The sequence below is a fragment of the Chiloscyllium plagiosum genome, chromosome 2, assembly GCF_004010195.1.
Source record: "Chiloscyllium plagiosum isolate BGI_BamShark_2017 chromosome 2, ASM401019v2, whole genome shotgun sequence".
NCBI lineage: Eukaryota > Metazoa > Chordata > Chondrichthyes > Orectolobiformes > Hemiscylliidae > Chiloscyllium > Chiloscyllium plagiosum.
This window is the reverse complement of record NC_057711.1, coordinates 115,468,352-115,492,679: the sequence shown is the minus strand read 5'-3', so window position 1 is coordinate 115,492,679 and position 24,328 is coordinate 115,468,352. Positions and strand designations below refer to the sequence as shown.

The following is a 24,328-nucleotide window of genomic DNA, read 5'->3' as shown; positions in this document are numbered from 1 at the left end:
GAGATATACAGACTCCAAAAATGGAGCAGACATTGCAAGAAACTTGTGCCCACGATTCCTGTGTCCTGACCCCCATTCCTATGTTTCAGTTGTCAGAAATCCCTATTCTTATGTGTCAATTGTCAAACAGTACAGTCACTAATCCTTATTCCGGTCTGTCAGTTAACATTAAGTACACACACTGATCCCTATTTCTATGTATCAATTGTCAGACTGTACACACTGTTCCCTATTCCTGTGTGCTAGCTAACATGGAGTATACACATTGATCCCTAGTCCTGTATGTCAGAATGTACACAGACTGATCCCTATTCCTGTCTGTCAGTTAACATTAAGTACAGACAGTGATCCCTATTTCTGTTTGTCAGTTGACAGATTGGACATAGTTTGCACCCCTTGCACAACCATTACCTGTGTGCTTCATTAATCAGATTATATGCAAGCTCTCTCCTGAACTGAAGGGGAACCAGTGAAAATGTGACCATTGTGAGATGCAGCAGACAGGCTGATTACACAATGACCAAACAGTAGGCTGCAGATCCTACTGTGCTGTCCTCGCTTTGTTGCCAAACCTGCTGAGGCAGTGATACCTGAAATCAGTATCTGTGCAGGATCATCAGGGCCATAGGGCTTATTAGCATTAAGTTCCATTCATGTGCCCATTACTATTTCAATAATGTTGGTGATCAGTTCCTCCTTTCCTTTAGTTCTTCATCATTTTACTATTCTTCGGATACTTTTTGAGCCTTCTGTTGAGAAGATAGATATAAATTACTTGTCCCCTAATAATTCTCGGTGTATCTACACTATAAGGATGACTGAAGTTCACCATCGAGGTAAAAACAATGACTGCAGATGCTGGAAACCAGAATCTGGATCAGTGGTGCTGGAAGAGCACAGCAATTCAGGCAGCATCCAACGAGCAGCGTTGGATGCTGCCTGAACTGCTGTGCTCTTCCAGCACCACTGATCCAGATTGAAGTTCACCATCACCTTCTCCAGAGCAGTTAGAGAGTGGAAATTAAAGCTGGCCCAACCGGCAATGCCCACATCCCATCAACAGATTTAAAAAAAAGGAAAGAAACAGCTGAAAATGAATAGACAAAGATAAAACTGGGGCTAGATAGAGAGCAAAGACCCAAGTCAAAACCAACTGCAGATATAGAGAATTAAACAGACTGAGTGAACAAACACATTTACCTCCAAATAATTAATTCCACCAGGAAGAAGGAACTTGTCAATGTTGATTGCCAGTGTCTACTTTTAATACAGTTGTCTTAACACTTGAATTGTGGAAATTCTTAACAAAACTCATAGTTAAATACTAAAAGAAAAAGTAAAATTATTCTTTACCTGTGTTCACACCTCCAGTGAATATCCAAGCCCCTGTTGTCATTGCAGCTTTAATTAAACCTTTTCCAAATACTTGCTTGAGTTTGGGTTGGAGTTCAAAGTTTTGGAGGCCTCCATGAATGGAGATGAGTAGCTTAGGGAGGTCCAGCTGCCATTCCTTTGTCATTAGATGTAACAGGAGATCAGGCTTTGTGTCGAATGAAACACGCACATACTATAACAGAAATGGGAAGAAGAGGAGAAACCAGTTACAAGATTGTAAAGAATCCATACAGTGTGGAAACAGGTCACTCAGCCCAACAAGTCCACACCAACCCTCCGAAGAGTAACCCACCCAAACACATTCCCCTACCCTATTACTCTACATTTTATCCCTGTTTAATGCCCCTAACCTACACACCCCTGAACACTATGGACCAATTCACCTAACCAGCACAACTTTAAATTGTAGTAGGAAACCAGAGCACCCAGAGGAATTCCACGCAGACATGGGGAGAATGTACAAACTCCACACAAACAGTTGTCCAAGGCTGGAATCAAACTTGGGTCCCTTGCACAGTGAAGCAGCAGAGCTAACCACTGAGCCACCGTGCCACCACCATACTTTCCCACTGCTGGTTTCTGTTTATACTAAATGTTTATAGAAGTACAGAGAATACATTTTCTCAGTGTCTACTCCCTCAAACAACATAAGACAACAACATTTTATGTTTCATTGAGGACAATCATTGGACAATCGCCTCATCCCAGGAGCCAGTCTAATGAATCCTTACTGTAGATTTTTAACGGCAATTACTTCCTGCCTTTGGTGAAGAGGCTACAACTGGACACAATATTCCAGGAATGGTATCACCAATGCCCCAAGTAAGCACTTCAGCCAACGTCCTAGTGATTGCCACATTCTACTTGTGATTGTACTGGACCTACGCGGGCAGCATGGTGGCACAGTGGTTAGCACTGCTGCCTCACAGTGCCAGAGACCCAGGTTCAATTCCCACCTCAGGTGACTTTCTGTGTGGAGTTTGCACATTCTCACCGTGTCTGCGTGGGTTTCCTCCAGGTGCACTGCTTTCCTCCCACGGTCCAAAAGTGTACAGGTTAAGTGAATTGGCCATGCTAAATTGCTCGTAGTGTTAGGTGAAGGGGTAAATGTAGGGGAATAGGTCTGGTTGGGATGCTCTTTGGAGGGTTGGTGTGGACTTGTTGGGCTGAAGGGCCTGTTTCCACACTGCAAGTAATCTAATCTAATCTACAATATGAAGAAGTCATGGAGCCAGTAAATAATAGCTTCCCTAGTCCACGTGGGCACTTAATCTCAATTTGTTAAGGATGTCCTGGCCCTTATCCATTTGAAAGAAAGACAGAGTTACATTTATGTAGCTCATTTCATAACCTCTAGGATGTCCCAAAGTGCTTCACAGGTATTCATCTACTATTGCAGCGATGTAACAGTGGCTGTATTGCACACAGCACAAGCCCATAAATAGCAGTGTCATATTGACCAAAAAATCCAATTTTCTGATGGTCATTGAGGGATAAGCATTCATCAGAACATTGGAAAAACTCTCCTGCTCTTAACTTAAATGGTGCAATGAAGATCTTGTATATTCACCTGAGAGGGCAGATGAGGATTTTTATTTAAGAATCTCATCTGAAAGACAGCACTGTCAAGAGTGCTGGAATATCTCAGTACTGCACCGGGAGTATCAGCTTATGTTTCATGGTGAAGCCTCAAGCATTGCTCTCAAGTTCACCCGTTCTGACTAAAACGTCAGAATGTGTTACCCACTGATCCATGGTGGACCTTACCATTGCAATTGTTTACCTTTGTTAACAATCAACACTTACATTTTGTACATCCAGGGTCTTAGCAATAACTTATTAGAGTCTTTAGAGATGGTTAAAGCTTTGCTTATTACCATAGCTTTATTGGAGTGCCCTCCTCCCTGGAATTCGATAGTTCCAAAGGCATCTGTGGGGCTGAGCTGGGTATGTTTGCTGATGGACCACTTCTCCGAGTGCAAATCATTCTTTGTGATTCTGCTTTCAATACTTTCATTCTGACTGATGGAAATAACAGGAGGCAATCCAACATGTTGACCCATCAGTCGACCACAACAACACCTGCCATAGCAGAAACAAACAGGTCTTATATTTCTTTTCATTGAAGCAAAAGCATAATTTGACAAGGTTCCATTTGAAAGGCTGTGCTGTATGGTTCTAAGAGCACCTATAACCCTTTGTAGAGGTCGTGAAAGGAAATATTTCCCTTTGCACTCCCATCACAGATCAAATGTCAGATTTTGTGCCCTCTGTGCTCAGGTCTTTATGTGCCGAAGAAGTCCTCCCTGTCAATGCACTTTCCAGCTACTGCAGAGTGCCTGGTGGTGTGGGCAGCCGATAGGCTTCCTGCACCCTCCCCAAGACAGTGACTTCTTCTGATCTGGAATGCATTGCTTCAAATGGTGATGGAAGCAATCTCAACAGCGAATGGACTTCAATAAACTGGAAGTGAACAAACATTTGAAAAGGAATATTTTACCAGGGCCAAGGAGAAAGGACAGAGGGGGTTAACTTAATTGGGGCTGGCATTGGCAGGATGAGCTGAATGGCCTCTTGTTGTACAGTATGATTTTGATTCTGTCCTTTTTCACAGTGGTCTCATTTCCCCAGTGTCAGAATTACCCCCTGGATGGGGAATGTTGTGGTGCAGGAGAGGAAACTCACATACTTCAATCTGCTGGTTAGGATTTCTGCTGGGAATCCACCACAGATTACTCACCTAGAGGAATGGGCTAGGGATTGGGTGGAGTATTGGTTCAAGACTGAGAAGGTTACTGCAGCTGTCCCATGTCTCACAATGGAAAGAATACAGCAGATCTCAGTCTGACCTTCACTGGATATCGACATACAGTCACTGGATTTTGCCTCAAGAGAATATTGAGACCAGTTTTACACCAACAACATCAACAACTTGCATATACATAGCACGTTTAATGTGGTAAAAATATCTTGAGATGCTTCATAAAAGAATTAAAAGAAGAAAATCAGCTCTGAATCATATATGGAAGGTATAAGGAGAGAGAAAAAGAAATAGGTTTGACGGGGCATCCTAAAGGTGGAGAGAGACAGAGAGGCAGAGAGATTTAGGAAGGAAATTTCAAAACTTCAGGTGAAGGTAGCTGAAAGCACAGCCAACAATGATGCTATGATGGAAATCAGGAAGGGGCAAGATGCCAGAATTGGAGGGTCACAGGGATCTCAATGAGTTGTAAGGGTGGAGGAGCTATGAAGATAGTGAGGAGGCCAGGAGAGGGTATGAACCCAGGTTTGAGAATTATAAAATTCACTCAATGCTTTTTCTGCACTCTCAATATTAATCAGCAATTGAAATGTGTGGCCTTACAATCTTGATAACACAAAGGATTGGTCCACTGAGTACGTAGGAGGATCTCCAATTAGAGATGCTTTAACAATTTAAAAAGTTCAAGTTATTGATAGTCACCATTCTTTTCTCAATAGCAAACTGCATTAAATATACTTTACCAACAAATCTATTACCTATGGTGGTCTTTGGTGCTCGGTATTATGTGGACACATTCTCTTTTGCAGAATGCTCTCTCTATCCATGATTTCTGAGCCTGAAAATCACAGAAAGAATAATATTTCAGAGTAATTGTCTACAGAAGTGCAACATAAAGTAAAAACTGATGATTCATTGAAATGTAAAAACAACAACTTTGAACAATAACGACAGTAGCAAATGGAAGAAATGCTGTCTGCAAAAAGAGTATTTTTTGGGTTCTCTCCAGAACAAATGACTTGTTTTAAGTTTCACATCCACTTGCACAGTCTGTTGTAAAGTTGTAACAAACGCCAATCTAGGAAAAGAGTCGCTACTCAGTTGCGTGTTTTTTTTCTGTTGTGGATTAGAAAATATCTGCAACTTAAACTTACCTTTTAGATTTTAATTGTTGTTTACATCGTCTGTCGAGTTAGTTTTAAAAGCATTGTAGTGGAGACAGACATTGCACACAAAATTGGCCAAGATGAATTAATCAGTGCGTTTTCATTAATTGTAACTATTTGGTGGTATTTGAAGAGGCTTTAAAATTAAGCTGGTACTTTAAGATGGAAAAACACTAATAGACACCTTCAAAAACTTTGAATACATCAAAAAAAAACTAAGGAATAGCGAAGAACTGAATAAGGAATCTACACCAATTTAATTCAGAAAAGCTTCTGAATTTTATTTTCAAAAACTGCTCTTAATTAACAAAAACCAAATTCCTCACAGCCATTCGGTTGACACCAAATTAAATTTCTACTTTTTTGTGATATACTGATTTTCAGCCTAATTAAACATATTATCACTCTTAAAGACTTCAAGGAATATTTTCTAAGACAAATTTTCAAATGCTACCTTTCAAAATGCTGGTTGATTGCATCAGCAACTTTAACCTCTGAAGGTAGGTGAATGAGTTTCAGCAAATTCTTGGGAGAAAGTTTTAAAACAGGAGTAATTTTAAATGCTATTTCAGCTCTAATTGGAAACTCTGCCAAAGAGGAATTGCTACCCCTTCACCTTTTAAGGAGCGAGAAGTGAATGCAATGTTTCAAAGAGTATATGAGTCTAGATTTTGGAATACAAAATAAAGTTTGGAGTGGGCTAATCTCTTCACTCAGAGTCACAAGCTTTTTGTATCCATATGTTATATTGGTTTGCATTCAAATGTGATCTATATGGACTTCAGTAAGGCGTTCGACAAGGTTCCCCATGGGAGACTGATTAGCAAGGTTAGATCTCACGGAATACAGGGAGAAGTCGCCATTTGGATACAGAACTGGCTCAAAGGTAGAAGACAGACAGTGGTGGTGGAGGGTTGTTTTTCAGACTGGAGGCCTGTGACTAATGGAGTGCCACAAGGATCGGTGATGGGTCCTCTACTTTTTGTCATTTACATAAATAATTTGGAGAAAGTGAGGACTGCAGATGCTGGAGATCAGAGCTGAAAAATGTGTTGCTGGAAAAGCGCAGCAGGTCAGGCAGCATCCAAGGAGCAGGAGAATCGACGTTTCGGGCTTGATTCCTGAAGAAGGGCTTATGCCTGAAATGTTGATTCTCCTGCTCCATGGATGCTGCGCCTTTCCAGCAACACATTTTTCAGCATAAATAATTTGGATGCGAGCATAAGAGATCCAGTTAGTAAGTTTGCAGATTACACCAGAATTGGAGGTATAGTGGACAGCAAACAGGATTACCTCAGATTACAACAGGATCTTGACCAGATGGGCCAAGGGCTGAGAAGTGGCAGATGGAGTTTAATTCAGATAAATGCGAGGTGCTGCATTTTGGGAAAGCAAATCTTAGCAGGGCTTATACACTTAATGGTAAGGTCCTAGAGAGTGTTGCTGAACAAAGAGACCTTGGAGAGCAGGTTCATAGCTCCTTGAAAGAGTCACAGGCAGATAGGATAGTGAAGAAGGCATTTGGTATGCTTTCCTTTATTGGTCAGAGTATTGAGTACAGGAGTTGGGAGGTCATGTTGCGGCTGTACAGGACATTGGTTCGGCCACTGTTGGAATATTGCGTGCAATTCTGGTCTCCTTCCTATCGGAAAGATGTTGTGAAACCTGAAAGGGTTCAGAAAAGATTTACATGGATGTTGCCAGGGGTGGAGGATTTGAGCTAAAGGGAACAGGCTGGGGCTGCTTTCCCTGGAGCGTCGGAGGTTGAGGGGTGACCTTATAGAGGTTTACAAAATTATGAAGGGTTTGGATAGAGTAAAAAGGCAAAGTCTTTTCCTTGGGGTGAGGGAATCCAGAGCTGGAGGACATAGGTTTAGGGTGAGAGGGGAAAGATATAAAAGAGACCTAAGGAGAAACTTCTTCACACAGAGGGTGGTACGTGTATGGAATGTGCTGCCAGAGGAAGTGGTGGAGGCTGGTACAATTGCAACACTTAAGAGGGATTTGGATGGGTATATGAATAGGAAGGGTTTGGAGGGATATAGGCTGGGTGCTGGCAGGTGGGATTAGATTGGGTTGGGATATCTGGTCGGCATGGATGGGTTGGACCGAAGGGTCTGTTTCCGTGCTGTACATCTCTATGACTCTAACTGTGAGATGTTAAAAAAAAATTGTTAACTGTGACAAATACAAAGTTTAAATATCATTGGATGCCAGACTTGCATGAGACCTAGAACATAAATTGGCAAAAACAAAGTAACAAATGAAAAAAAACCTCATTTATTAGTTGTCAAAAAGGATTGATGATTTATTCATCCTTTTTTAAAATCTTTCATGGGGTAGCAAGAACAGCATTTATTACCCACCCCTAGCTGCTCTTGAACTAAGTGGCTTGCTAGATCATTTCAGAATGCAGTTAAGAGCCAAGCACATTGCTGTGTGTCTGGAGTCACATATAGGCCAGTCCAGGTAGGAATGGTTGATATCCTTGGGTAAAAGACATAGTGAACCAGTTGTTAACTACAATTGACAATAATTGTTGTGGTCACCAATGCTGAAACTAGCTTTGTAAATTGATTTTGAATTCCATCAACTTCCATGGTGAGATTTGATCACAAGTCCCCAGGGCATCAGCCTCTGGATTATCTGTCCAATAAAATTAACAGTGGGTAGTGATAATCAGGTGGTGACTGCAGTAGGTGGTCAGTTTGCAGTAAAAGTTTTAGACCTGGGAATCTACTTTGTGCTTGCATTAATGTTTTTCTTTTTGTGGGGGGACATGAGTGTTACTGAACAGGGGAGGAATTTATTGCCATCTCTAATTGTCCTTAGGAAAGTAATAGTGAGCTGCCTTCTTCTACTGCTACAGTCCATGAGGGCTAGGTACATCCACAGTACTGTTATGGTGGGAATTCCAGGACAGTAAAAGAATAGCAGTCTAGTTTCAAGTCAGGCTGGTGTGTGACTTGGATGGGAATCTGCAGGTGGTGATGTTCCCATACATCCCTGTTCTTCCAGATGATAGAGGTTGTAGATTTAGAAGGTGCTGTCAAAGCAGACTTGTCATGCACATGGTACACACTGCTCTGGTGATAGACAGAGTCAATGTTTAAGGTGATTTATGGGGTGCCAAGAGGAGCAACCTATTTTGGATGGCATTGAGCTTCAAGTGTTGTTGGAGCTATACTCATCTTGAAGTATTCAATTACACTCCTGACTTATTCGTAGTAGATAGTGTACAGGTTTTGGGACATCAAAAGGTGAGTTCTGTATGGCAGAATTCCTAGACCTGCTTTTATAGCCACAGCATTTACATGGCTGATCCAGTTCAGTTTCTGAGTGTTTTGAATGTGACAAAGGTGTCAGTTCACTACATTTTAGAATGCAAATATTTGACTGAAATGCTGCTGTATAGACCAGCTTGAAACAAAGGACTGAGTCCAACACCATCAGTGAAGGTGAATAGTAATTGTATGAGTCTCACATCAGTGGTAAGAAAATAAGTGGAGAAATCTTCTGAAGGAGAGAATTAATTTCCATTTGGACAGGCAAATTTTGATGAGGGATAGTCAGCATGGCTTTGTCAGACGGAGCTCATGACTAACAAGTCTCGTGAATTTTATGAGGCGACCAAGTGTGTAGATTAGGGTAGTACAATTGGTGTAGCTTTTTCATGGATTTCAGCAAAGCCTTTGACAATTCCCACATGGGAGATTGATGAAGAAAGTAAAAACACTTGGGAACTTGTGAAGTTGGATCCAAAATTGGTTTAGTGACAGGAGACAGAGTGGTGCTAGAAGGGTGCGATTGAAGCCAGTGTCCAGTGGTTTACCACAGGGATCGGTGCTGGTTTCCTTTTTGTTTGTGATAGATATAAATGTTGTAGATGAAAGTTTGGGGTGATGATAAGTTTGTAGTTGCTGCGAAGATTGGCCAGCTGGTTGACAGTGAGGAGGGAAGTGTTAGGCTACAGGATGATATAAATGGATGGTCAGATCGGCAGATCAGTGGCAGATGTAATTTAACAAGAAATAACAAGACAAGTGAATATCAATGAATGGCAGGACATTAGGAAGCTCAGAGCAACAGAGAGATCTTGGGGTATTCATCCACAGATCCCTAAAGCTGGCAGGATAGGTTAATAGACTAGTTAAGAAGGCTTACAGGAAGTTTGTCATCATAAATTGAGGCATAGATAATGAGAGTAGGAGGTTATGTTGGAGCTGTATCGAACTTTGTTTAGACCACAGCTGGAATACTGTGTGTAGATCTAGTCACCACACCATACGAAAGATGTGATTGGATTGGAGAAGGTGCAGAAGAGATTCATTAGATGTTGCCTGGGATGGAGCAGTTTAGCGATGACGAGAGGCTGGATAGGCTCAAGGTGTCTGCTTTTGAGCGGAAAAGATTTTGGGGGCTGCTGATAGAGGTGTTTAAGATTGAGGGGCATAGATAGCATGAATAGATAGCATTATTCCTCTTAGTTGAGGGATCAATAACAAAGGTCAGGAGGTTTAGAGGAAATTTCAGGAAAAAGGTTTTCAGCCAGAGGATGATGGAGGATTGCAATGCACAGTCTGGGAGGGTAGTTGAGGTGAGTGATCTCCCAACCTTTAAAAAGTACTTGAAATATCATGATGTTCAAGGCTATGGGCCTAATGCTGGAAAGTGGGAGTAGTGTAGATATAGTATAGCTTTGGTGATATAGACTCAATGAGCTGAAGGGCCTCTTCTGTACTATATGATTTTATGAGAACATTTTGTATATGTGTTTGTGTAGTTTTACAAATCTAAGTGGAATATTTATGTTGACATAGACTGTGCTTTGAAAAAGGAGGAGATGATGACTTAGTGGTATTATCATCTGACTGTTAATCTAAAGACCCAGGCTTCTGGCAACCCAAGTTCAAATTCTGTTGCAACAGATGGTGGAATTTGAATTCAGCACAAATCTGGAATTAAGAGTCTAATGATGACCATGAAACCATTCTGAGTGTCAGGAAAAGCCCACCTACTTTACTAATGTCCTTTAGAGAAGGAAATTGCCATCCTTAACTCTTTGTGAGTCCAGACCCACAGCAATGCTGTTAATCCTTAACAATTAGGGATGGACAATAAACACTGGTCTAGCTAGCAATGCTCTCATCCCATGTATGAATTTTTTTAAATGGCTTTTAGCCATGGATACATTTTCTATTCAAGTTATTATATATTTTCACTCACAGTTGTTGTGATCTGTATGGTATATGTTCTAAGTGTCACCAATTGGTGAACACACACAAAATAATTGTTCTTGACTTCACTATTGTCATTCCTGTAAAAACTTGCTTAAAAGATTAAACAAGACTTATGGGGTAACATAGAGACCACTCCTTTGACGGTATTTGCCTCCTATTATTACCAATGGGAAGTGCATCACAGGAATATTATGAACAAATGTTATTATAAACCACAATAATGGACTGGCATCCAAAAAAATGCTTAATTAAATCCAGGTTTGTACTTTTTACTGATTGATTCCCATGTTACTGGAGTGTGAAATTAAAATCCTTGTAGAGAGTAATATAATATGGAAATTTTATTTTTTTAATAAAGGAATGACCTTTTACCAGATTTTCCATCTCATGTTCAGAAAGACTTTGCATTAGCCATTTGGCAGTAAGCCCTGTACCATAAGTAACTTCAGAGTATTAGTCAGTAACTAAAAATTCTACAAACTGCCATTTCTTAGCCTTAATAGTACAATATGCTGACACAGGAGAAAGGTGCTAACCAATAGGTGGGGTTGGGAGGGAGAGGAGTTAAATACTGAGGGTCACAACCAATAAATTCTGAAAGGGACTTGGGAGAAATCTGTTTATCCAGAGGATGGTGAGAATGTGGAATTTGCTACCACAAGAAGTGACTGAGGAGATAAAGAAAAGTGGAGTTTGGACAAGTGCAGATCTTTGTTGGTGTTGTAGCTTCAGCTGAACCTCAGGGAAAGCTAGACAAGCACGAGTGAGATAAAGTAATATGCTCATTGGGTGAGATGTAGTAGGGTGTTGCAGCTTAACATCTCACTCCATCAATATCTCCTATCCCTTTCTGTCTCATATGTTTATTGAGCTTCATCTCAAACCCTTTACACTCACACACACATAGACTCTCACAGACACTCATAAACCCCCACCCCAGACACAGACACACACACACACTGTGGGGTGAATTTGCACTCACAGAGTTACATTGTACTTTGCTCAAAAACTGCATGGATCCATGTAAGACTTTGTCAACTCATTTTTTAGATTAGAATCAGTCTAAACATTATGGCACAGACAGCAGCACACAGGGGGCTAACACCTTCAACACATTATCTGGGCTGACAGCAATTGTTAAAGTTAACCCGAGAATGTAACTTTTTAAAAAAGGTTTTGTGATTTGCATATGAAAGAAGTGAAACTAACATGGTCATTCTAACAGATGAGAGACTTAACAAACAATCAAGGTATTTTTCAATGCATAATTTCAGGTTCATCACACTGTAAACTTTTGCTATAAATTCTGTGTCTTACAATTGTGTACCGTACTCCACAACCACCTGGTGAAGGAGCAGCACTCCAAAAGCTAGTGCTTTAAATTAAACTTGTTGGGACTATAACCTGGTGTGGTGTGATTTTTAACTTTGTACGCCCCAGTCCAATACTGGCATCTCCAAATCATGTTATTCTCATCAAACACACCCTATAGTATGAGTTCCACATTCTCACCATGTAGATACAGCATAACACTGACAGGGGCTAGGGAACAGACTGCCTGGGGTGACAGATTTGGCAAAGCCAGGTGTTTCAGTGCAGAAAAGGTGGAAAAATGTTTAAGACGACAATCATAGAAAGAAGCAAAATAAAGACTCTTCGTGAGATGTTCAACTGGTTAAAAAGTAAAATAAAAAGCTTGCATTGCTGCAGTGTCTTCCACAACTTCATGATCCACAAAGTGCTTTCTGATCAGTGAATGTGATTTGCTGGCAATGTAGTCACCATTATAATGGTGGCAAAAAAAATCAGTCAATTTGTACTGAAGGACAATCAGCATGATCCTACAGGAACAGTGGTGAGCAGGAATGACCTTTTCACCTCCCACTTGCAGATGGGCACCAGAGGTTGGTGACATGCCCATTTCTCATTGGATCATTAAGGACATCATTAACTCCCATTATAATCAGGGCATCAAAGCTCATTGTCAAAGCTGAACTCACCCATGGAAAGACTGTTCTCGAAACAGTTCACATTGAACTGACATTCCCTTTTCCTGCTCAATCTGTCATTGATTTGTTTTACACCGCTTAGAAGTCCTCATTATTGGAGACCATTCTGAATTCATCTCGTCAGAAGCATATAATTTGCTTCAACTTTAATGAGAGAGGCGGAAATAATGCAAACTTAAAACATTGCCTTTATTCTGTCATTCTGAGCGTCTCTGGGCTTAAGAGTGAGATGAAGAAAACTGCTAGCATCAAATATTAAAGCAGTGTGGGATGAGATGGGAAATCTGTGATCTTTTGTAAGTCACTGACACAGTTTAGAAGACGGAAGTCTACTTTTGAAGTGAAACTCTTGAAATATATTAATGAACTACAAAAGAAATCCTTCACATAGTCTTCATGACTTTGAAAGGAATTCAAGGGTGAGGCACAAGTGTTGATCTTATACTAGAGCCCAGTGTGCCAGACCTTCCTTTTCACTGAGGTCTCTGAAAGGTCTTTCTTCGTTTGTAAGAACACATTCACTCATGCACCTTGGTGTTCAGGTACCATGACCTGAGGGCATTAGCATCTATGACACATAGCAATGTACTACAGCAGCCTGCTGTTGTGTTCAGCAGCATCGAGAACCAGGAAACTCATACCACCTGTCAATAATAGGATTCACAGGCAGAGGATCAAACTATTTGGGCTGCATTATCCATGGGCATCATGGACAACAGCTGGACTTGAACTCTGGCCCAGAGGTCAGGGAATTATCACTGCACAACAAGACCTCCCCGGATGGCACCATGAGATAGAATTGAAATGGGAACCAGGGAATGGTTTCTCCTGATTTTTCACTGTGGCATTCCTGGAAGGTTACAAGAACTAGCAGGGTAAAGAAGGTGGGAAATCCTAGATAGAAACAAAAACTGACTTCCTTTTCTTCAAAGTTTATGATAGGAGAGTGTGAGAACCTAGTACAGAATTCCTGTCAGTGATATAAATGACTGATGCTTATCTGGTTTGAATAATGTCTCTCCGTTCACTGTTTTCACAGATAATCAGTGCAGTATAATGAAATGGAATAAACATGGCAACAACAATTTGTATTTGTTTGAGGTCTCCCATTTTGCTCAGTTCTGCCACAATGCTGCTTGATCCCACTTCTCAATCTTCTGCTCTCAGTTACTCATCCTGTTCTAATCCCATTATATTCAAGTGTCTTGCCATCACACCATCTAATCTGGTTTTACATCTTCCTTGTCTTCTTCCTGACACTCCCATCTCCATTACTCACCTTATCATATTTCATCTCAATGTACGCCCATTGAAATAACTCCACAGAGCCGGTACCCTGTCACCACGTCACCCTTTATTTGCAGATGGGGAGTTCTTGACACTGATCTGGCTCCCTCAGAGCCAGCACTCAGAGTGGACAGGATGTCTGACACTCCTGTTTATATTTGTCAGCCAGGGGTCCCTGATTGGACCAGATTAACAACTCCAATCAGGGAACTCACATTCAATGAATTTTCTATGCCGTTTTTTTCTCTGGAGCATAGGAGACTGAGTAATGACTCTATAGAGACCTATAAAATCATGAGAGTCATAGATAGGGTAGAAAGCCAACAGCTTTTCCCCATGGTAGGGGAGACTATAACTAGAGGGCTTAGGTTTAAAGTGAGAGGGGAGAAATACAAAAGGGTCCAGAGGAGCAATTCTTTGACACAGAGGGTGGTGAGTGTCTGGTACCAGCTGTCAGAGGAAGTGGTGTAGGTGAGTACAATTTTGTCATTGAAGAAACATTTGGATAGATGCACAGATGGGATAGGTATGGAGGGATATGGGCCAAATGCAAGCAAATGGGACTAGATTAATTGTGAAAAACTGGGTGGCATGGACAAGTTGGGCTGAAGGCCTGATTCCATGCTGTAAACCTCTATGACCTGGTTGACCTCATTACAATCACTACACCTGTGTAGTGCTTTTACATAAGTAAATGAACGGTACTACAGAACTTAAACATTGCTAAAATGAGACAAAACGTTGAAGCTTTCAGAGGTTTTTCATCTTGCTCTGATCCGTATTAGGATGCAAGAAGCAGACTTGAAGGAGGAGATACCATTTTATGAAGAGTGAGAAGAGGGTGGGTGTTGATTGGTCGGGTTACCATTGGCTGGAAAATGAAAAACAACCTGATTGAAACATACAAAATCCTTATGGGACTTGACAGAGTAGATGAAGAAAAGTTGTTTCCCTTTGTGAGAGAGTTGATGACCAAAAGGCATAATCTCAGAGAAGAGGAGACACCTATATAAGAGAGAAGTGAGGAGGAATATCTTCTCATAGACCATAGTGAATCTCCCCTATTGTAGTCCGTACCTACCTACATGTGTGACTCACTGAACTGTTGAGTTTTATCAGCTCTTGTCCTTACTATCAATGTCCAGCATCCATGGCGTTAACCTTTTTTACAAGTAAGAAATTCACTACCAAGAATGCCTACAGTTCTTCTCTCCCTATTTTCTGTTTGGTTCTCTAATTGCTAGTCTTTTTTGCTTTCAATTTCCCTTCTTATGTTTTATTAGGTATCAAAAAACATTCTTCTTCCACCTGGAACACTCCTCCTGGCATTTTACCCTCTCCAGATCTTTTCATTAGGAACTGACATTAGCTGTTTCAACTTCTCTGCTCCCATCACCCACTCTAGCCTGACTCCCTCAGGACATGCTGCATGCTGTTCTGAGATCAAACCCAAATATTGTCATCAAACTCACTGGCAAAGGTGGCACTGGTGCTTTTTGGAATACTGACCTCAACTTAGCTGACTGAGGCCATCACTGACCTCTGCAGACTTCCCTCCTGTCAACTCCATAGTCTCCCAACATTAAACAGCCCACTTCTATCTCATTCCCAAAAATCCATAAATAAGAGCTGTCCTGGTCATCTCAGTGTTGTCTTGCTGACCCACCGAACTCATTTCTCCCCAGCTCAACTCACCTTTTCTCCCCATGTACTGTCTCTTCCTCACTGTATCTGCAAGCCTCACTGACCAACTCACTATTCCTGCTTCTGATTTCTAGAAACTTTGGGAATTTGCTTCTGATATTGAATTCACCAACTCTCAATTCTATTTCCGTGTTCAGTCCAAGTGCTGACTATTTTCCGATCCTACAACACTGAGCAGTTAAGGAGATAATTCAGTTGGTGTACTAGTTCACATGATGCCCCCGCAGGACATTGTAAGGTGACAATCTGAGCAACTTGGTGGGCAAAAAATGGTTCAAGCTGAAGAGCAAAAGTTAGCTAATAGTAAGAGCTATTGGATACCCTATTATAGAAAACTCTGACCCATTAGATTACTGAACTGAGCTGGAGGGCATATGTATCACAAGCTCATGATTTGTACATTAAGCCAACTAAATGCTAAATATTAATGGTACAATGAAACATATTTCCAATGCCAAATTTATTTTTATTTCTAGTTCTTGGTCTAAAATGGGTCATTTTACATAAGCCTCACTTCCACCCCCTAGCCATCTAACCCTAACAGCTTCACTCCCAGTCTTTTCCTCTTCATGGTTTTCCAACGTTTTCTGAAATGTATCTATTCTCGGTATCACAACCACTTTCTGCTAGCAAGGTCCACATTCCCATTAGTTTCTCGGTGGAGAATCTTTTCTTGAATTCCTTATTAGATTTATTACGAGTCTCTTACATTCATTGTCCCCAGTTTTAGATTCTCCCTGAAGTGGTGATGCCTCTGTAAGGGCAGCAGATATGTGGGAATACCGTCGCCTGCAAGTTCCTCTCTAAGCCACTCACCTTCCTGACATTGTTGTTCCTTCACTGTCGCCGGGACAACATCCTAGAATTTCCTCCCTGATGACATTGTGGGTATACCTGCAGCACATTGGACGACAGCAGTTGAAGAAGGTAGCTCACTACCACCTTCTCAAGGGCAAATAGGGATGGGTAATAAATACTGGCCAGCCAGCAAAAGAGAAAAAGAATCAGTTACATTCCCTAAATTTGAATGGTAGCAACCAAAGACAAGTGGGTAGCTGGTATGTCTCTATTTTCTTAAGTATCTACTGGCAAGTCAGCTCCAACCTCTCAGGTGTGCAAACTGAGAAAGAAGGATGTGAGAAAGAGAGCATGCTCAGAAATTAATAAGCAGGACCTTTGAACATAGAACCTATTCCAAGTACCACACCCACCAATATTTAGATTAATTCAGATTTTATTGTCATGTGTATCTGAGTGAAAAGAGCACAGAGTCGCCACTCCCCAGTGACATCATAGTTAGAATTTTTAAAAAAGGGCTAAAATTAAAGACACAGATACAACAGGAAAAGAAAATGTCCTGATTATCCTTGCTACCGCCCCCGCCATGAGTCTGGGCTCACCAAGCCCAGCTGCACTGAATCCACCAACGCCGCTTCACTGCTGCCAATGCCACTGCCCTCGGTTCCTGTGTCTCACCACCATCTGCGCCAGACTCGCCAATGCTGAAGTCGCCAAACTTCAGCAGGACAAAGCAGGTGAATGTACGGTTGGAATTATGTTACAGGTGGGAAGGCTTCCGATCCATCTCTGGAGAAGAGGCAGGATGTGTTGTACCTAGAGCTGGGACTAACTTCCTGTTTTGCTGGTTCTATTGAACTACCTTGGCAAGGGTGTGTGAACTAAATGGTAATGCTACAGTGGAATTCAGAAGAACATGGAATATTAGGAGAGACATAAAGCATTGGAGCTGGAACTTGTAGGTAGGTTCAAAGTAAATTGGAAGCTTATGGTGTCCAATTTAGGATTACTGTGCAGAGTGTAATAAATCATTTGAATGTTGCAGGGATGGACAGTCACATAGAAATTTGATTTTGTGGTTATGAAGGAAAACTAGCTCAATGAAAGGTAAGACTGGATATAAATACCAGATGTTCAGGAGAAGTAGGAAAGGGGAAAGCATTGTGGCATTGATAAAAGGAATGCTGCAATCATGGAGAGGGAGAGAGACATCCCACAGGGATCAAGAGAATAATCTATTTGGGCTGAGGAACAGAAATAATGCAATTACACTGCTATGTATAATGAATAGGTCACCAATGAGCAGGAAAAATATAGAGGACAAATTTGCAGGGAAGTTACAGAGAGCGACTATTGTGACATGGCATTTAGGTTGGCTATAGGAAAGAACAAGGAATAATCCAGATTAAGAATAATTAACTGGGGGGAAATGGTTAACATGCAGAACTGTAACTGCCTCATGGACTGTGTTTATTGAAGAGATAGTTCAGGCACAGTCCAGGTATATTCCCTCAACAAAGAAATAGAGGGCAAAAAATATACAGCTTCCTGGAAACAAAAAAACATAGAAATTAAGATGAAGCAGAAAAGCTGTGACAGGGGTTAGGTGGACAATATAGCTTGTGAATTGGGCTAAATATAAAAGGTTCAGAGGTGAATTGAAAAAGCACACGAGAGAAACAAAGAGAGAGACTGTGAAGTAATTAGTAGTTAATATAAAAAGGAATCCCAAAAGTCTTGTACAGGAATTTAAGTAATAATAGAGATACAATGAAGAATGGGAACAATCTTAGACCAAAAAGGGATCTACATTTGGAGGAAGGAGGTAGGGACATGATTAAGCTATTGAATGAATACTTTGCAACTGTCTTCATCAAGGAAAAAGATACTCCCAAGGTCATGGTAAAAGAAAATGGCAATTCTGAAACTTGAATTGTTCAAAATTAATAAGGCGGAGTTATTGGGGAGGCTGTTTGTACTTAATGTTGATAACTGCCAAGATTTGTTTAAATTTAAACCAGGCAGGTTGATTTTGTTTGGTCACAAGGCGTTGCCTGAGGATTGATTTAGAGGATGCCTTTTGGCTATTTTGTTAATTTTGAAGAGGTGCAATGTATGTAGATGTTCTTTCTTGGCAGTTAACTGTCAGTTATTAGCTGCATAATACATTCTCCATGGCAATGCCTCGACCAACCAGAATCCACCTGCTGACTAATCAGCACTCTTTTCTCCAGCAGCCTAAAATGTTGTTCCCTCTTTGGTATTCTTTCAAATGACCTGATCTATACAAGCTGGAAATGTTCAACAAAGCATGTTTATTTTCAGGTATACTCAAGTTCTCTACCACCAAACAAATATTTATATGTTAATTTTCTAGACCTTGGCACGCAGAGCACAACTTCAAAATTTGTGGCCAACATGAAGCTTGAAAGTTTTGTTAGCTGTGGGGAGGATAGTGTAGAACCTCAAAAGGATGGGGTGTGGGGCTGAGGACATATGGCAAATGGAGTTCAATATGGAGAAATGTAAAGAGTCCTGAAGAAGGATTACACTTGAAATGTCAACTTGTACACTTCCTGATGCTGCCTGGCTTGCTGCGTTCATCCTGCTGTGCTCGTCTACTAAGAGTTCAATTTTGGCAGAGAGATCTCGGAGGTATTATATAGAAATATAGACAATTTTAAAGGGAGGTAAAAGCAGAGAGACATGAGGGTATAAGTTTAAAAGCTATTGAAAGTACCAGGACAAGATTAAAGGGTGGTTAACAACACATATAGCATCCTATGTTTTATGCATACAGTACAAAAACCAGGAAGGTACGTTGAACTTGTATAAAACATTCATTTAATCAGAACTGAAGTTTTACATCAGTTCTGGATACTACACTTCAGAATGAAAATGAAGGTGTTTGAGACAGTGCTGAAAGGCTGACAAGAATATTCCAGAGGTGAGGAAGATCAGTTATGTAGGTGGAGAAGTGAGGAAGGCAAAGTTGAGAGGAGATTTATTAGTGGTGTTTAAAATGGCTAAACAAGCAGAAGCAATCAAAACATGTGGAAAAACGTGAGTGGTCATGATCTGGAATGAACTGCCTGAGAGTATTGTGGAAAGAGGATCAGTCTAGGCTTTCAACAGGGAATTAGGTTTTCTGAAAGGGAGGAATACACATAGATTTGGGGAAAAGGCAGGGGAATTGCATTAGGAGGATTGTTCCAGAACTGCCACAGAAGGCTGGATGGCCTCCTTCTGTGCTAGAAGCATTCTATGAATTGAGGTCACCCATCAATCTTAACTTTTCTCAAGAAACCAGTTACTGCCTGTTCCAGTCTTTCTTGATGGATACTGCCAATCTTTTTTTTTACTTCTTCTGTGCCTCCCTATGGCTTTAATAGCACTGGGGCCAGACCTGTGTATAGTAGTCCAAGCATTCATATGAAGTGATCATGACCCAGTACCAGTGATCACTGAACAAGTGGGGTCATGACAGTGAGCAATGACATCCCAGTTGAAAGAAATAAGTTGTATTTCTGTAGCATTTTTTATGATCTCAGGGTGGCTGAAATGTTTTACAGTTAATAAAGTAGCTTCTGAAGTATTGTAAAATAGAAACCACAGCTGCAAATTTGCACACAGCTAGATTCCACAATCAGCAATGAGATTCTGAAGAGATCAATTTTTTTTAGTCATGTTGTTTGTTGGGTAAGCAATGGCCAGGAACCAGGGAGAACTGGCCTGTTCTAATTACATTTGACTATTATCTCTTGCTCTTCTAGGTTATGAAAATTGTTACCACAGATTATAGGTAACATCAAACAGCCATGTTGATATTTCTACTCTCCAACTTGCGGGTAGTGATACTACTATAAAACAGATTGTGAATTGAATCTCAAAGTACAATATTGCTGCACTATCAGGGGTTTGCAGGGATTGAGTGAAGATATATTTTTCTATTGCATTTCAGTTGATCAATTTTACATAACATCCAAATCTATTTCAGTCCTGAGGAAGGGCCACTGGACCAAAATTTTAACCCTGATTTATCTCCACAGAAACTGCCAGACCTGCTGAGCTTTTCCAGTAATTTCTTGGTTGCATTTTACACTTTTTAAAATCTGCATTAATAAGCTTTCACAATTCGAAAGGATGCCAGTTAATAGTATTAACTATACCTTTAATAACAGAAGAAAACATAAAAGTTAATTTATGATCCAATTTTAAGTCCCAACATTTTTATGTAGCCTTGAAAAAATCAATGAAACTGAGATTGCTCTTGGTCCACTTTGCAATGATCTTCATAAAAAACCTGACCCAGCTGAAGTGAGTGGTTTAACAAACATATACATTCTCATTGTTATTTCATTGGGGTCTTATCGTAAAGGTTATTTGTATGCGATTGTACAGTTGGAACTTTATATCCACGTTATCATAAATGGCATTCTGTTGATTAGAAACAACTAAAATAAATAATAAATTAGCATTTTTACATCACCTTTAATGGGTACAGTATTGCTTAGATTTCTCTTTTTAACTACAGCATTATGTATAAAGAGAAACAAAATCGTTAAAACTCATCTTCAATACTTTACGAAGTGACTGTTGTCTCTCTTTATCTCATGAACAAACTGAAAAGCTTTGAGCTAATTAAATCAAATTATTAATCCTAACACTTCTTCAAGCACAGACCTCAGGGTGTCTTGCTGAAATGCCATCAATTCTAAACACGTTACAGACTGGTCAGCCGTAAGTTCTATCTTAGTTTGATTCTTATTTGAAGGTTATTCAGATTTTATGCGTAACATAAGGAACCTCAATGATTGCAAAACTATTCAAGAAGTTTTAGCAAAACAATTGTGAACATAACCTTTTACAGTATTTGTGCTTGGTCAATGCCACTGTTCTTGAGTGTGCTCTCTCTCTCTTAAAACTCACATCTAGCAGGACAGAAAAATAAAATTACTTCTCAGCTAGTAAATATAGCCCTTCGAACAATTTTCAAAGCATACAGAGTGACTGAACTCCAGAGATAAAGGTTAGGCAGTAGACAAGTTGAGTACTTTAAGCTTTAGGCTTAAGCTCACATTTCATAAAGTCTCAGACATAAATAAACACAGCTCACTTTGAAAAATACTTATGAATGCAGCGATACCTGTTGAAGGCCTTTTTGAAGTTACAGACTGCTCCTATGTCGTGTGCACTTTCAGTGAGCAACAACTCCACACAAACCATTCCCTTGGTTCTTGCCTTATGCTGTGTCTGCGCTGCTGATAGACAGCCCACTCAACTCTATACTCACACTCATTTAAAAAAAATACACACACGCAGCAATAGGCTCTGGGTCCATTAGGTACTCGGCATGTGCTAAAGGGACTGGTTGCATTTTACTAGATCTGTCCACACATATTGCCCCTTAAAAAGCAAATCTGGGTTTGATCTTTTAATCCAAGAACAAAAGGCTCAAAATTTTGGATTTCCTCTCAACTTGAAGCAGGTATTTTGTTTTAAATGTATGCATATGAAAACTCTGCTGAGGGAATGTTTAGCCATCTTATAATTCCACTGGAGAAGCTAATCCTTTGAAAAATAGCACGCTAATACCACAACATTAAACTGTGATCGAGCCAAATATTTTTAATCTTGGGAATAATTAAGTCACTCAACGCTGTACCCTCCCCCCCCCCCCCCACCCCCCCACCCCCCTGCCCCCCCATCAACTGGACACATAGCCTTAATGTACCTGAGTTAGATTAGGAGATCAAGACCAATATATTGAGAAGGATGGTGGGGAATGATGGCGTCTCTATGCAACTACTTTCAGATTTATAAACTGCCAACAAACAATGACTTTAATTATATTTTGAATAAAAGTCCCATTTTTCTCTGTCTGTCAGTAGAGTAGCTACAGAAATACTTATCGAGGAATTCTAATTCTTTCTGAGAGGGCACTAAATTGCTGATGAGTGAGCAAATGTTGAATGAGGTACATGAGCAGACAAAGGAACTGGTTCTTCTGTTGTCACGGATACCTACTTTCCATTTGGATGGTGTCCATGCTGCAGGTCACTTTTCCTGTTTCTCTCCGGTGCTGAGGAATGAAATCAGAGGGGAAGCTGATGGCTTCCTTCTTCATTTTTTTTCCACCAAACAGGGAAAGGCTTGGAATGTCAACACCTAGATCTGGTTCATTTTATCAACTCCGTGCCTCATGCCTTCTTATCTGAAATAATCAGACTTTCTTTCCCTTATACTAATGCTTGATCTTATTTAAGAACTGGCATTCACAGGATAAGCATGTGAGAAGACAAAAACCTCTTTGATTTAGTCTCCAAATCTCGTGATAGTTAATGCCCTGACCAGTCCCATGATTATAATCCATTTATCGAGGCAGTCAGAAGATTGGGTTTGTTCTGAGCCATGTTTAATATTTTTACTCAGATTTTCAATTGGCTATAAATGTACTTTGCCAACGTCATCTGGATTGTTAGGTCATTTCACCAATGCCAACTTGTCCAAAAATCTTTTATTATGCATTAGATTTCTGTAAAACCACTAATAAATGCACAGCTTTGTACCTCACAACACACAGTTGTTTTAAGATATATTCAGAGTTTTACTTCTGTTTTTTATTGCTCTCCAACACTTCTCATCTTCTTCAGGAGTGTAAATTTAGGAAACATTTCTTCACACAGACTGTCCTTGAGGTCATGCCCACAACAAGCGATTGATGCTAGTTTAATGAATCATTTTGAAGCTGAGGCAGATACATCTTTCTTAATAAGAATATGGAGCCAAAGCAGATCAGGGATGGAGTATGGGTATGGATCAGCATTAAAATCAGTGAATGAAGAACAATCTGGAAGGGCTGAGTGGCCTTTGTGTTTGTATATTTCAGTGAACGGAGCTCAATATTATTGATCCTCCACTTGGAACAAAAAATAGTCTTAGCTCTGAGCTGTCTTCAGACATGTAAAGTGACTACTGTCATCTTTAAATGTGACATTCAAACAGAAGGTGTCAAAACATACCTGAGAATTGGATGGCAATTTCTCAAAAATCACAAGAATAAACACACTTGGATATTATTGATAGATTATATATGATTTTATATAAACCATTCTCTCCCAGTTTAGCCCAACTTACAGTAGATGACACTAGCTCTTATAGCTTGAAAATTTAGCAAACTCTCACAATCTGGAGATTCTGAAAATTAATCTCTCCCACTCTGGAAATTCTACATAACTAAGACGGATTGTCCTCTAGGATGAAGCCATTATTCTGAATTGAAAACATTGTTCTTCTGTCCTGAACTCAAACAAAACTCCCCAGATCATTTGTTTCTTTTCTACATGTCCTAAACTCAGTAGCATAAACACTTCATTAATTAATACCATACTATCTGACTGGGACCTCACTAAGCCAATTGCTTTCTTGGAAATGAATGCATTTAAATCTCTTTTAAAAATGATGTTGTGACTGCTTTAAAACATAATGTTACATTCACAGAACTAAGTGTATTTTGAAAATCCAAATTCCCAGCTGACGATGGTATATATTTTATACAACTTTATCACAATGCTCCAATCTGATTTTAACTCATAGCTGTTTTAGCACACAACACCGGATGTAACTTCCTTGCTCTTCTTCAAAATACTCCCATGGAATTTTTCCCATCCATCCAAAAAATTCAAACACAGTCTCAGATGAACATCTCATCTGACATTGCTGTTCGCGGAGGAGTTCCAGAATTTTGAGCCAATGACACTGAAAGATCGTGATACAGTTCCAAGTCAGGACGGTGAGTGCCTTGGTGGGGAACTTGTAAAGTGATGGTGTTCCCATGTATCTGTTGCCCTTGCCCTTCTCCAGGCTGGTAGTCATGGCTTTGAAAGGTGCTGTCTAAGCTGTGGCGTTGGGGAGGAAGTGAATATTGAAGGTGTTAGATGCGGTGTCAATCAAGCAAATGCTGTGTTT

General features: G+C 40.3%; 1 protein-coding gene across 8 annotated transcripts in view; it reads right to left on the bottom strand.

Moving 5' to 3' along the window:
- The window catches only part of trpm3 (transient receptor potential cation channel, subfamily M, member 3), a 489,546-nt gene that overhangs the window by 115,734 nt on the left and 349,484 nt on the right, over positions 1 to 24,328 (bottom strand). For 5 of the 8 annotated variants that reach the window (XM_043716539.1, XM_043716548.1, XM_043716555.1 and 2 more), the window contains exons 2-4: positions 4,915 to 4,994; positions 3,273 to 3,477; positions 1,354 to 1,567 (exon numbers count right to left, since the gene is read on the bottom strand). In XM_043716539.1, coding sequence (XP_043572474.1) covers positions 1,354 to 1,567; positions 3,273 to 3,477; positions 4,915 to 4,994 — 499 coding nt within the window. Of the gene's footprint in view, positions 1 to 1,353; positions 1,568 to 3,272; positions 3,478 to 4,914; positions 4,995 to 13,850; positions 13,930 to 21,506; positions 21,938 to 22,387; positions 22,590 to 24,328 lie in introns of those variants that run through there. The other 3 variants (XM_043716574.1, XM_043716582.1, XM_043716568.1) reach the window with 3 other exon arrangements.